The 12,602-nt window shown below is 43.6% G+C and overlaps 1 protein-coding gene across 2 annotated transcripts in view; it reads right to left on the bottom strand.

The window, feature by feature from the left end:
* The window catches only part of fam193a (family with sequence similarity 193 member A), a 17,654-nt gene that overhangs the window by 1,204 nt on the left and 3,848 nt on the right, over positions 1-12,602 (bottom strand). Inside the window, exons 3-22 of one of the 2 annotated variants that reach the window (XM_006796132.3) lie at positions 11,455-11,697; positions 9,472-9,647; positions 9,215-9,382; positions 8,557-8,803; positions 8,333-8,457; positions 7,994-8,141; positions 7,833-7,907; positions 7,651-7,725; positions 7,441-7,553; positions 6,312-6,554; positions 6,011-6,167; positions 5,688-5,834; positions 4,623-4,904; positions 4,058-4,280; positions 3,599-3,955; positions 2,116-2,398; positions 1,801-1,987; positions 1,403-1,642; positions 346-1,231; positions 1-22 (exon numbers count right to left, since the gene is read on the bottom strand). The exon at positions 1-22 is cut by the window's left edge and continues 60 nt beyond it. In XM_006796132.3, the coding sequence (XP_006796195.2) occupies positions 1-22; positions 346-1,231; positions 1,403-1,642; positions 1,801-1,987; positions 2,116-2,398; positions 3,599-3,955; positions 4,058-4,280; positions 4,623-4,904; positions 5,688-5,834; positions 6,011-6,167; positions 6,312-6,554; positions 7,441-7,553; positions 7,651-7,725; positions 7,833-7,907; positions 7,994-8,141; positions 8,333-8,457; positions 8,557-8,803; positions 9,215-9,382; positions 9,472-9,647; positions 11,455-11,697 (4,397 nt within the window). The remainder of the gene's footprint in view (positions 23-345; positions 1,232-1,402; positions 1,643-1,800; positions 1,988-2,115; positions 2,399-3,598; positions 3,956-4,057; positions 4,281-4,622; positions 4,905-5,687; positions 5,835-6,010; positions 6,168-6,311; positions 6,555-7,440; positions 7,554-7,650; positions 7,726-7,832; positions 7,908-7,993; positions 8,142-8,332; positions 8,458-8,556; positions 8,804-9,214; positions 9,383-9,471; positions 9,648-11,454; positions 11,698-12,602) is intronic. The other variant, XM_006796134.3, reaches the window with a different exon arrangement.

The following is a 12,602-nucleotide window of genomic DNA, read 5'->3' as shown; positions in this document are numbered from 1 at the left end:
TCTTTGGGCAGGAATACATCATCTAAAATGAAAATAAAACATTTTCATATATACATACACAGATAAATTCATCTCTCATTGGTCTCATACACATTTTCCTGGTTCTAATCTGTCAGGATTACGTTTCCAAGGTGCTTTAACATTTCACAGCACGTCCGAGTTTGGGATCACAGCAAAGCTGGATTAAGAAATACTCTCTAGCACTTGCTCATGGTGATCAAACCTTGCTTATTACAGAACATCCAGGAGACAAATGAGGAAAACAATGCAGAACACTTTGTTGTTCCGACTTTAGCAGCAGGACAGGGTAGTCTGGACTTGTACACACAGAAGATTAAAACCAACCTATCGAGCTGTTCATCTTGTCCGCCTTCTTCTTCTTGCTCTTCTTGGTCTTGCCTTTGGGCTGTGGGGACTCTGCGGTCGGAGGTTTGCCGTTCTGCTGGGTCTGTTCGGACTGGGAGGTTGGAGGGGGAGACGGAGAGGGGTTTGAAACAGGGGGGCTTATCCTGTCTTCCTTTGTTTGGGCTAGAGGTTGGTGTTGCTGCCTTTTACCGCTGGCACTTCTGTTATTGCTCCTTTCCTCCCTCTGGGGTTCACTGGTTGGGAGAGGAGCGAGGGCTTCAACGGGCCTAGTTCGCATTGCTTTGGTGTCTGTTGTAGTGGTAGCGCCATTAGCGAGCTTTACAGGCGCATCGGAGCTCTTGGGTAACTCTGGGGCTTTCTTTACAGCAGCCTCAGAGGTGGGCACTTTAGCGGACTGCTTACCCTTAGATTTACTGCTGACCTCGAGTAGAGAGGAGGTGCCGTTGAGGAGGTCAGGTGGAGAATTGAGGATGTTGGTCTCAGCGGTAAACCCCTTTTCAGCAGCGCAGTTTGGGCTGTGCTGTAAATGGGGCCGGGGTAGTGAGTCAAATCTGGGTTCCTTCTGGTCAGGGAGGCGGATGAGAGTTTGAAGCAGCTGTGACTTTCCATTCTGAAGATTATCTAAGACGTTCTGAGCTGTCTGTTTAAGGGGCTGTGGATTGTTGTGAGGGGGAGCGGTATTTTCCTTTGCTTTCTCTTTCTTTTTCTTTTTGGCAGCGCGATGTTGCTGCAGCTCCTGCAGTCGGAGCAGTTCTTTTTGAAGCGCTTCTTCCTCTTCCTGCCTCTGTCGCCGTTGCTGTTCCTCCAACAACTGCTGCTCCTCCCTTTCGCGGGCCTCCGCCTCCAGACGGGCCTTCTCTTCCATCTGAAGCACACAGACGTTTACTATTAGTGTACTGACAACTCTGACTCATTAAAAAAATATATATATATATGTTTCCAAGTATTCTAGGAAAGTGGTTTTAACAAGAAGGATAAATACTGGAGGCTGTGTGTTCATTTCAAAAAGGCCTCTGGCCTGATCAGCAGCAGTTACCTTCTTTTGTTTGTGCCTTGCTCGTTTTGCTGCCTTAGAACTGGAAGCGGGTTTACTGTCAGCACTGTTGATAAACTGCAACAGGTCCTCCACCCGCCTGTGGTCCTCCACCCCTCCATCTCTTTCTATTACCGGCTGCTGTTCCTCGCGCTTCGGCTGTTCCTCTTTGCGTTTTGTCAGACGTAAGCGAAGCTTCTCCCTCATTTCTGCATAGTTTCGACTGGTAGGAGCAGCTGGGGGCTGTGAATAAAACAAAGGGTGTCGCAGTCAATGAGGGTAAGGGCGAGGAAAATAAAAATAAATGAATCATTTGGAAAAAACAACAACAAAAACAAAAAAACCCACCAACAAGATGTTAATCTGAGGTCAATGTGTTTGCATAAACATGCATGTCTTACCCCGCCATGTCCGAAGAATTCGCAGTAGCAGCAGTCACAGTACTTTCCTTCTTTCTGGTTGGTGGACGTGGAGGTGGAAGAGCTGTGCTCCGAGCAGCTGTCCTCGTCCTGACTCTCCTCTCCATCATATGGCGGATGCTCGTACCCCCCATTCCCTTCACAGCGATGGCCTTCACAGTCAGGATCACTGAAATAAAGAATGTTTTAATGTTTCAGTACTTTAAATTCAGTTTGGATTGCTGGTTCTTTTTTACCCTGCGACAAAAAAGAAATAAGATAAATAACCTTTCCTGTGAAACCAGACAGCAGACTTGCCTGCAGACGCTGGGTGGGGCACTGATGGGCCCATCCATTGAGGTGGCCAGAGGTTCTGCGGGTGGGAGGCAATGACCCTGGTGGGAGTCTGCAAAGTCTGGCGCTGGAGTGGCCATTTTTGGGAAGGGTTGTGATCCTATTGTCGGGAGGTGCGCGGTGGGTGCTGGAGGGAGCGGGGTCCCCGAGAGAGGAGGGAGGGAGGTAAGTCCTGTGGAGCCATTTCTAGGGGTGGTTGGAGTGGGTTGCCTGTGGTCCTCTTTACCTAGATTGTGAAATACGTCATCTAGAAGGGAGGAAAAATGGCCAGAATTACAATATTTACATTAACAAAATACACAAAAGAAAAAATCCCCACATCATCAAAAAACAACATGATCGTGTTCAGAGCTTCCAGACAGGAAAACAAACAAGCCAAGTGTTGCTGACGCATGCTTCGCACGTCAATACCACTTCTTCTAAACCAGCGCAACGCAGTTTCAGCTTGATGACCTTTTGAATATGAATTATAACGCTGATATTTATATTTGCCCATTTAAACTTAGATCAATCTCTCTATATATCTATCTCTCTATCTATCTATAGCTCAAGCCACATCATTCATTTCACCACAATACAACGATGAGACATTTCAGAATAAAACACAATTTACACTTTACTCCAGGTTATCTGAGTAATTGTTGAATGTGTGAACATAACAAAGATTTGAATTCACCATTCTGTCAATTTTTAACTGTGCATTCAAGCATAGACACAGTAGCAAACCTTGCATAGTAAAACATGCTTGCTACAGTTAACACTGAGAAAAATATAAAAGACTAGGCATCCTTCCCATTTTCTTTGATATTTGGAAAGGTCAAAGAGGTAATAAATACCAAAAAAACCCTACTATTATAGAGAAAATGAATAATTATCCTGCTGAATAAAAGCTATCAGTGACAGCAAAAATTTGTATGGGATCAAAACTGATGACACACCCAAATTTTCAAGGGGACTTATTATCAATTAGTTAAATATGTACTCTTACAATGAAGGATGCACAATACACACTGACAAGTTTCCCCGTGAGTCAAAAACTCTGGTTTCAGACCCCTAAACGCTCAGTTTCTTCCATTTCTGCCTCTGTATAATACCAAAGACATCCGACATGATACCTGTGAGCACAGCATCCACAGCCGTCAGATGGTTGTTTTGTTTGAGTAGGTCTAGCCACCTTTTTTTCAGCCAATTAAAAGAAAGGCAGTTTAAATAGAGGAAGCTAAAATGGTTTGTTTCAAACTATTGATGGACCGAGGGGCTGCACCCAAAAATATTTTGATGTATGAATAACACAGAGCTGGGGTACGAGAATAAAATACGGCGGTGGAAACGACCACAACGAGTCCCTTTTAACTGTAGGTGTTAAATTGTTTGAGTGTCCCATCATTTTAATAACAAAAAGCCCCATCAGTACAAACCTAACCACTACTCCTACTTCCTATATTACCTAAAGAGTTGGGTCTTTTAGATGCTAGGTGGATGGGTGGGTTATTACTTGACTGGACAGTGGTAGCAGTGCAGGACACTGAGGACGTGGAGGCGGAGGTGGCCATCACCACTCGATTCGTCTCCATGAAGGCATCCTGGAAATTGTAGAGACACTTCTTCTTGCCGCCGGTCTTCTTCTGCTCTTTGGCTTCTGAAGAGGAGCATGAGGACGAGGAGGATGACGACAAAGATGATGACAAGGAAGAAGACGAAGAAGGGGGCAGAGGCGTGGGCAGTGAGGGATGTTCCCCTTGGGGGCAAATAGATGATGTTGGAGGGAGGGGGACATCAGCGAGTGGTGGTCCAAGCATATCACCTGTTGGGTTAGGACAAAACATAAGGGAAGACATTGTCTTAACGATTCTTTTTAAATGATTTCAACATGATTGGTGATTTGTGCCGTGCCAGGGCGGCTCACCTGGAAGCGATTCGGGCAACAGCACAGACGGATTCCAGCTCTTCATCACAGCAGCGTCCCATAAATTCTCAAACTTGAGCGAGAGGCACTGCAGAGAGCTGTTCCAGTCACCTGCACTGCCCGCACCGCCGAAGCAGTTCTGGTATACATGCTCTGGTAAAGACGCACTGAAGGCTGGCTGCTTGGCCGCCGAGTGGTTTGATATAGGATTGGGGGGCAGAGGCTTAAGGTGGGAAAAAAATGTGATTAGTAAGGGAATAATGAGATGAACAGGTTTGAGTTTGGCACACAAAGTTCAGGACTGCTCTGTTCTTTTTGCTTTTTTCCCCCTTCCCCTAGTTTAGGTTCAGTCTGTCCCCTTGTGGCAGAAAAAAGGAACTGCAGTGACACCAAATGAAACTAGCGTACAACTAATCTTAGCATTGTTCTTGGAACCTTAAAAAAAATCCCCCGTGATAAGGAAATGAATCAATTTTCCCCTTAAAGACACTCTCAATGCTAGAATTCTACATACTGATCGGAAGAATACAACTTACGTCTGCCTCTAAAAAATTGTTATCCTCACCTTGTTGTGTGTGAGAGGTGGGCTTGGTGGGTAGAGTGTGGGGTGCAGGAGGGGCCGGGAGAAGTTGTGTAGGGGCAAGTGGCCGTGGATGTGTGGGTACAAGTGGAGGGCGGGGTGTGCAGGGGGGGTCTTGCTGTCTGTGAAGAATTGGTGTCCAACAGCGGGGGGAGGAGGCGCAGCGTGGAGCCGACTAGGGGGCAAACACGTGGCGGGGCCCAGGGTGGAAGAGCTGGGGTCCTGGTTGCACACGTGGCACTCGCAGGCATGCTGGACCTGCTCTGCCTGAGGGTGGGGGTAATATAGGTTTGAAACACGTTGATTTAAAAGAGTAATAATAGCTAAATCATGTATCAGAATGTAGTAGTGGAGTTCATTTTTCCAATTCAGCTCCATCGAGGATTTCATTATTATTATTATTATTATTTTTAAATTAGTGTGACTACACTTCCAAGTTTTTATTTCCGCTCTTACATCAGAATTAAACTGATGTGCTTTTTGTGTCACATGAACATTAGTAAAGTGGTTCAGGTCTCATCAGTGCCACTGCACGGATACACGGATGTCCTGCCCTGCAAATAAAGCACCTCGTTTCGTCAGTAACAGCTGTACCTGGAGGTGGCAAGGATCGTGGCCAGATAAGTGGCATTAGCTTTAGTTATAGACTTTAAAAAACAAACGAACAAATAAAATAAATAGCAAATGTCTTCTAGTCTTTAATCCACACAAATAGTATAAGGGGACTTTCACTGATGCACAGATGACCACGTCTAGTGTTTGTATAGTAATACCACTCATATTATAATGGACTAGCAACTCAAATTAATACTGAAACTACTGGAACCGCATTGAAACTAAAATGAGCAAACCCAGTCTAATCTATAACAAAAAAAAATTTAAACAAAATTTAAATTCATGTAAAAAAACAAAACAAAAAACAACACACTCCTGCGATAACCCCGTGTCCTGTGATCATTATTTTTAGATTTCTAGTCACACAATGAGAGTGTCTGAGCATATGGCCCTTAAAGGAAGACGAATGAAGGCTCATTGTATTTGTATAAATACCTGTTGGTGGTTGTAGGAGGGTGGAGGACTATTGGTCTTTCCTGAGGAAAGCTGTTCCTGCTGCCCTGGGGGCTCCCCACCACCCTCGCTATTAGCTTCCTCCTCGTCACCCTCCGATGAGCTGCTGCTGCTGGTAATGCGAGGAGACTGACACAGAGAGGTGCAGAACAAAAACTGAATTAGTATGTGAGGACACATGCACAAAACATTTCCCAAATTACCCGTAACCCACTCATAATGAACTGCAGCTTCATCATCCAGAAACCCGGCAGGGAAATTCACAGCTAATCTTGGGCATTTTTTGGGGGCTGTAGAGGACTCACCCCTGTCTTTAGCGCCACGTTTTCACCTTCCCCGTTGATGTCGTTATGAAGACCGTTCACAGCAGCAGTCACCACGCTGTTGTCCTCATAACCACTCATAGGGTACATGTCCCCAAACTTACTGGACAACGGAGGCACTTCGTCATCATCGCTAATGCTACAACAAGAGAGAAATGAGAAGTCAGGAAGAAGAAGAAGAGACTATTTATCGAAATATCAGTTCCACTTTAATAGCACTTATTTTTATGTTAACGCTAAGATTGGGGAAAATACTAATATTCATGATTTTAAAATGACTTACAAAGTGTTGGTGTCCCCTTCAGGCAGAATGAGTCTCGGATGCTGCTGGATGGTGATGGGAGAACTGGAGTTGGAGCCGGACGCTGAACTGCCGGAGGAGAGGCTAGGAGGGTGCACCCCTGCCAAGAAGTCCCGGGGAGGATCCCCTTGCATGGGTAGTTTGATGTGGAGGTCCTCAGCGATGGGAGAGTCCATTATGCCACACGTTAGGATGTGAGAGAGGCTACAGTCGTCACATGTGCACCTGTTGAAAAAAGTTGAGACAAAATTTATATTGTGATGCTGATTACAGGACTCTCTCAATAAAGTTCCTTCATGAAGTATTTTAAAAAGACAATTCCCATACAGTCAGTCGCTCTCCCATCTTTAAATAGGTTCTATAGCAGAGTGACAAAAGTCTTGAGCCACACCAGTGACATGACCCTCACCTCATGTCACTGCTGATTTTCAGACCACTTCTTGTGTAATTTGGCATACCTCAACCTTGGCTAAGGTATGCCACTTTAAGACGCGACTTTCAGATGCTTTTCATCTGCGTTTTTTGCCCTTTCAAAATTTCTCAGGACACCCTACACAGCATGTAGAGATGTGCCATGTTTTCAGCTAATAGCGCTTTGTTGTTGCAAAGACACCAGTTTAGACCTTCAAACTGTTATCTTATCATTTTTAATAGAAATCACATTATGTGTAGACAACACTGTTTCATCCTTTGAGTTCTTATGCTGGAATGATTCATGTTAGGTGGCTAACAGAAAGAAAAGAAACCTCTGAAAATGGTCAGGTACAAGGACTGCACTGAAAGAGCCTGAAAAAGACTTAAACTATTACACGAGCCCACAAAAAAATAAATAAAAAAGAATTCTGGCTCCTTGGAAGCAAAATATAAAGAAATAGCTCAAGACTTTTGCACATAATAATAATAATGATGATAATAATAATACCAGCAAGTAGAAGGGGGTTCATTTAATTTCTTCACAACTAAACATAACCAGTCTGTTCACTTATTTTATACATGTTATCCTTTTTTTCCTCCTGTGAAGATAATTTGAATTATTTCTGAAATTCACTGGACTAAGAGTAACGTAATCCCAGGCCAGACAGGGACACGCCACTGAATCCTGACAGCTCACCTTCTTCTGTAATTGCAGTTTGGACAGTCTGGAATACTCAGACGAGATGACAGCATTCTCATTGTGTCTGTGAAGTTGTTATCTCCGGTGGGGGATTTCTTACTGTTGGGTAACTACAAAAAAACAAAAACAGAAACCATTACAGCGCTTTGAAGGACACAACTGTAAAACTCCATTGTAAAATGACAGCGTCATAATCACGTGCCGTACCTGTTCTTCTATAAACCTTCTTTGCTTAAAGAATTCCCAGTCCTCTTTCAGCATTCCCTGCTTAGTCTTTAAAGTCTGGAAACAGGCAGATAGTAAGAATCAACAAAGACTTAAGAAGCTTCACAAATCAAAGACTGAAAAAAAATATCTAAACAGTCACACAGAGTTTTCATTTCACTTACATTTTTGCTAATTAAAGACTTGTGTGGCTCTGTTCTTTGGTTGGTAATATTCTGACCCTCCACCTTAAAAAGCATCTACAAAAGAAACATGTTACACAATTTATTATTCTCTGTACTGAACATGAGCGTTACACAAGACATTCTTTTACTGCCCTGCGTACCTGTTCATCCACATAGTCATCAATCCTCTTCTCACACTCCTGCCACTGAGCAGCCACTGAAGCCATCTCCTGCTGCAGTTGCTGGTAGCTCTCTAATAACGTCCTGTACGTATCTTCACTGTATGAATCATGGGAAGCTGTGCCATGCCTGTGGAAAGAAAACAACAAACAAATAGGGATTAGGGATAAGCCTGCTGGCTTATGGCTCAGTACCGTGGAAGCTTGTTCAAAGGCAGCATCTGAGAAGGTAATATGCAATTTGGGTCTTTATTAGCAATCAAATCATCACGATGAGCGTCTAGTCATAGAGTCTTCCTTTAAATAGAAGCGACGTCTTACCTAAGCTGTGCAATGAGTGCCGGTAAACTGCTGTGTAAGATCGGTTCGGAGAAAACCAGATTCTCGAAAAGGTGTTTGTTGTGCAGCTCCCAGGTCACCTGAAATTTCTGGAGGTGCTCATTTTCCTGGGGAAGAGCAAAAAAAAGGAAATAAAAGAAAAGTTAAAAATGCGATGAATATGTCAAACATGTTATCGTATGTGGGGGAACAACACTCGGACGAACCAGGGTGAGCAGGAAGCTGCTGATGGTTCGTGCAGCTTGACAGAGGGCGTTGTATTCCTCCAGCAAAAGTGAGATGAACTGGTGGGCTTGAGGAGGACCTTGGGCTGCAGCTATGGTCCCAGGTGGTCCCGTGTTCTTGGAACCTGCAGAAAGGTGCTTCAGTAGACGCACTTTCATTTCCAAGACGTATTCCCGAGCCTGCTGCTCCAACCGCTGGTAGAGCTGATAGGGATCCTTTTCACAGAGTCTGCGGGAGAAAAACAATAAACATAAAGTGGGAAAAGAAAAAAAAATTCCCCATCTATTGATGCAACCAGCACGTAAAGCTCTTCTTTCTCTTGTAACACTGTCTGTACAGTTTAAAATCTCCCAATGTGAGTCATATAGTTTCCTCAATTACATCATATTAAGTAATCCAATAGGCTTTTTACGGGCCTGTGGACTTGTTCAAATACACTGGAAAAACAAACAAAAAAACCCAAAACAAAACAAGGCAGCAGTTTCAGTTTGTTGACATCAGCGCAAAGGCTCCCACACCTCTGGTTGTTTTCAGAGAAGCTCCCTGTTAACAGTGACCTCTAGTGGCCAAACACACCCCTGAAAGCCAGTGAAAGAAAGACCTGAGAACGAGAGGCGGGATTTCTGGTCATGGTCATACCTATCCACCAGCTCCTTCATGCCCTCCTTGTCTCTCTCTAGAGGCTGGTCGTGGTCATCTGCAAGTGGCGTTCCCGTCTGTCTGTAGATGTAGCGCACCAGGTAGCGAAGCTCCGACCAATGATTCTGCAGCTGCTGCGACTCCCTCTCCGACTCGGCAGAGATCTCCCTGTAATTCCCACAAATTCATTAAGAATCAGTGAAAAAAACAAAACAAAAACAAAAACGCAAGGAATCAAAGAGTCAACCTGAACTGACCGCCTCTCGTTGCAAGCTTCGCAGCTGCACACTGTATCAGCAGGCATCGGCGTGGTGAGGTCCGGGGCAGGAAGCATGGGTAGAGTAGGCGCAGCAGTGGTCAGTCTGTCCCCTGTGGCTGCCTCCTGGCCCAAGTTTCCATTACCCACAGGCATGTGCAAAAGAAAGTCCTGACTCTGTAGGCATTATGAAGGAAAACAAAGACATCACAATAAGACATTGAACAAATCCAGAAACATTTTTATTTGTTTACTGTGATGCTGATCATTTATCAGGAGCCGATAGTGACACTGGGCATGTCGCACGGCTGTCCAGAAAGCTGAAAAAAATGTGCTAACATATAATATGAATGTCAATCACTTCTCTGTACTTAAATCATTTCAGTTGATTCCTCTTCAGTCGCTTCAGCTGTGGCTTGTCATAAAATAATCTCTGATGATCTCATGGATCTGGCTCTGGACACTGTGACAGCTACAAGGCCCTGAAAATGACCGCTCTGATATGTCCAGCACCACATGACGCTCAGCCTATTTACGTTTATAACGTGTTGGACAGTAACTACAACTGGGATGAGCACACAGTGCAGTCTTTTTTTGTTTAGAGAAAAGTTACAGTAACAATTGACAAGCATCAGGGCCGGGATCAGCCAACCACTGTGAGAACTGACTTATAATGTCACAGCATCATTCACTCATCACCAGAAAAAGCACAGCATAGGGCAGACTAGATAGAGAATATATGTGCAAATTTTCTTTTCTGCAGCTATTTCAAAATAAAGGCTCTCCAGTTGCTTGGGCCCCCTTGACTACAGGACCATAATGCTGTGAGTCAGCAGAGCACGCCCCTGCAGTTAGGATGCATTTAACAATACGTTTAAGAGGAAGCCAAACCCAAGACCACCATCCAAGGCTAACGCACCAACAACTAAAAAAAAAAACATTGGACTGAGCTCCAAAAAACAAACGCTTGGGAGTTTTCAAAAGCAACTCAGACTGAGACTTTGGATGAAGAACAAAAATGTAGGCGCAATCTTACCACTTGCCTACAAATAAAAAGCAACATTTCTTTTAGAATTTGCAAGAACGGAAACAAAGTCAAGTCGCTGCCTTTGTAAATTTGTCTGTAGAAACGTGTTTTTATTAATTATAACTAATAATCACTCATACACACATTCAACCAGGAAAATAAAAAGTCACTTTGTATTATAGGGGGAGAAAAAAAAACACTGATTTCAAATCACAAGATTTTTCCACAGACAGTCGGTCATAAAGAAGCTCTTTATATACAGAGCAACTGGAGCGCACACTCAAACACACGTCATCTTACAACACAGGCCTGAGAGGATGTTTTCAGTCACACTTGGGTGTGCAGAGGAGAAAGAGAGAAAACTAATTAAGACTACAACAGCAACACTGCCACTTATTTTCTTAATTAATCATTAGGAGTATTAAATGTGACTACGTGTTAAAATAAAGACTTAAATCATTATGTATTATGATTTTTATAATTAGTTCCTTCATTTCTAGATACAGATGCAGCTAATGCCATAATCACAACTACATTTTTATGTACCATTTATTATATATCAAAAGCATTTAATTAATGTCACTGAAAAATTGAAAAAGTGCACATTTCAAGCTGAAGCGTCTAGAAGCCGCTACCTCGTTGAATCAATTCAAGCTTGTGCAATCGTATTATTCTGCTCCCATCATTACGTTCTTACAGCAGCAGCTGCTGCTCACGGTGGCTGCATCTGTTTCGGCCGTTCTGGCACAGAACCAGCAGTGCCAGGTGAACGCAGGAGCTGCATCATCCGCTGAAAGACCGCAGCTGTGCATGTTAAACTGCAGATATGTGGCATTCGTGTTGAGCCAGAAAACCGACTGAACGGCAGAATCGAGCAAAGGCTTGACACGCAGCACTCTCTCTCTCCATGCACAAACTCTTTATAACTTTAATTCTCTTCACAGTCGTGTGACTTACCCCTAAAGACTGCTCTAGAGTAGTATGTCGGTCCTCCTTCTCCACTGTGCGCCTGCAGTCAGAGCACACCCACAGAGGCAGCTGTAGGGCACTGGGAGTCTTGGCAGGCTGTGCCGTACCGTTCTGGCCTGAGATGCCTGCCTCTGAAGGCACAACAGTGTCTTTACGCTCACATCGACACAAGAGGCAGCGATCACCAGCAGTGTAGGGCGCTCGCTGGTTCAGGCCAAATGTGAATGGGGTCTGTGGTGGGAAAGAAAAAAATATTAGTTTACATTAAGTCACTGTGTTTGATTAAAATCCCCTAGATAGAAATGCAGTGGCTGTTGTCATTTATTACTTAAGGGAATAAATAAAAGCAGGTTATTTTTTCTTCTTCTAATAATAATAATAGTAATAATACAGATGTTATTTTAGAGGAAAACTCAAGTTTGCGATCACTTGAACTGCTAGCCAATCTAATATTCACGGCCCAATGTACTCCAGGTACAACAGCTGTTTGAACAGGCTCGCTGTACTTCATTAAATCACAGGAACTTTAACACAGAGTCCTTTCAGTGAGTGAACCACAGAGGGGCACAAACACGTAATTAGAAGCTAGAGGCTTCAATTAATGATATACACACTGACTGCTTGTCACGGTGGGTGGGATGGCTATGGGATTTTAAGAAGAAGGTTGACTTCCATCTATTTCAGCTACATTTTAAAAGTGTACTCCTGGAGACTGTGACTCAGTGAGTACTGTGGGTTAGAGCGGGGCAGCTTTACACTTAACGGAATATCAGCATCTATCCAAACATGATATGGCCTCCTAGTACAGCTACGGTATGAATTTCAGAATCCTATGTTTCCTCCTTCTTAAATTATCGCATTCTCAAACTCAGGTGTCAATATTGTAAATTCTTTTTTTTTTAAAAATCGGCATAAGAAAGTAGCTGAACATTGTGTGACACGTGTTAGTTAATCATTTACTCATTTGCGTTGCATCCAACTGCTCCTGATCAGTGTGTAGTGTTTCACACAACAAACAGGAGAGTTGTAAAGTGCCCTCTGTTGGACAAACTATGCAACGCCAACTCTCATAACATAGTTGAAAGGCATTTCTCACCCTTCTTCTTTACCTTTTTAATTTCCATTTATGTATTATT

The sequence above is a fragment of the Neolamprologus brichardi genome, chromosome 6, assembly GCF_056152115.1.
Source record: "Neolamprologus brichardi isolate AB-2024 chromosome 6, ASM5615211v1, whole genome shotgun sequence".
NCBI lineage: Eukaryota > Metazoa > Chordata > Actinopteri > Cichliformes > Cichlidae > Neolamprologus > Neolamprologus brichardi.
Note: the sequence above shows the minus strand (reverse complement) of the source record. Positions and strands in the feature narration are given on the sequence as shown.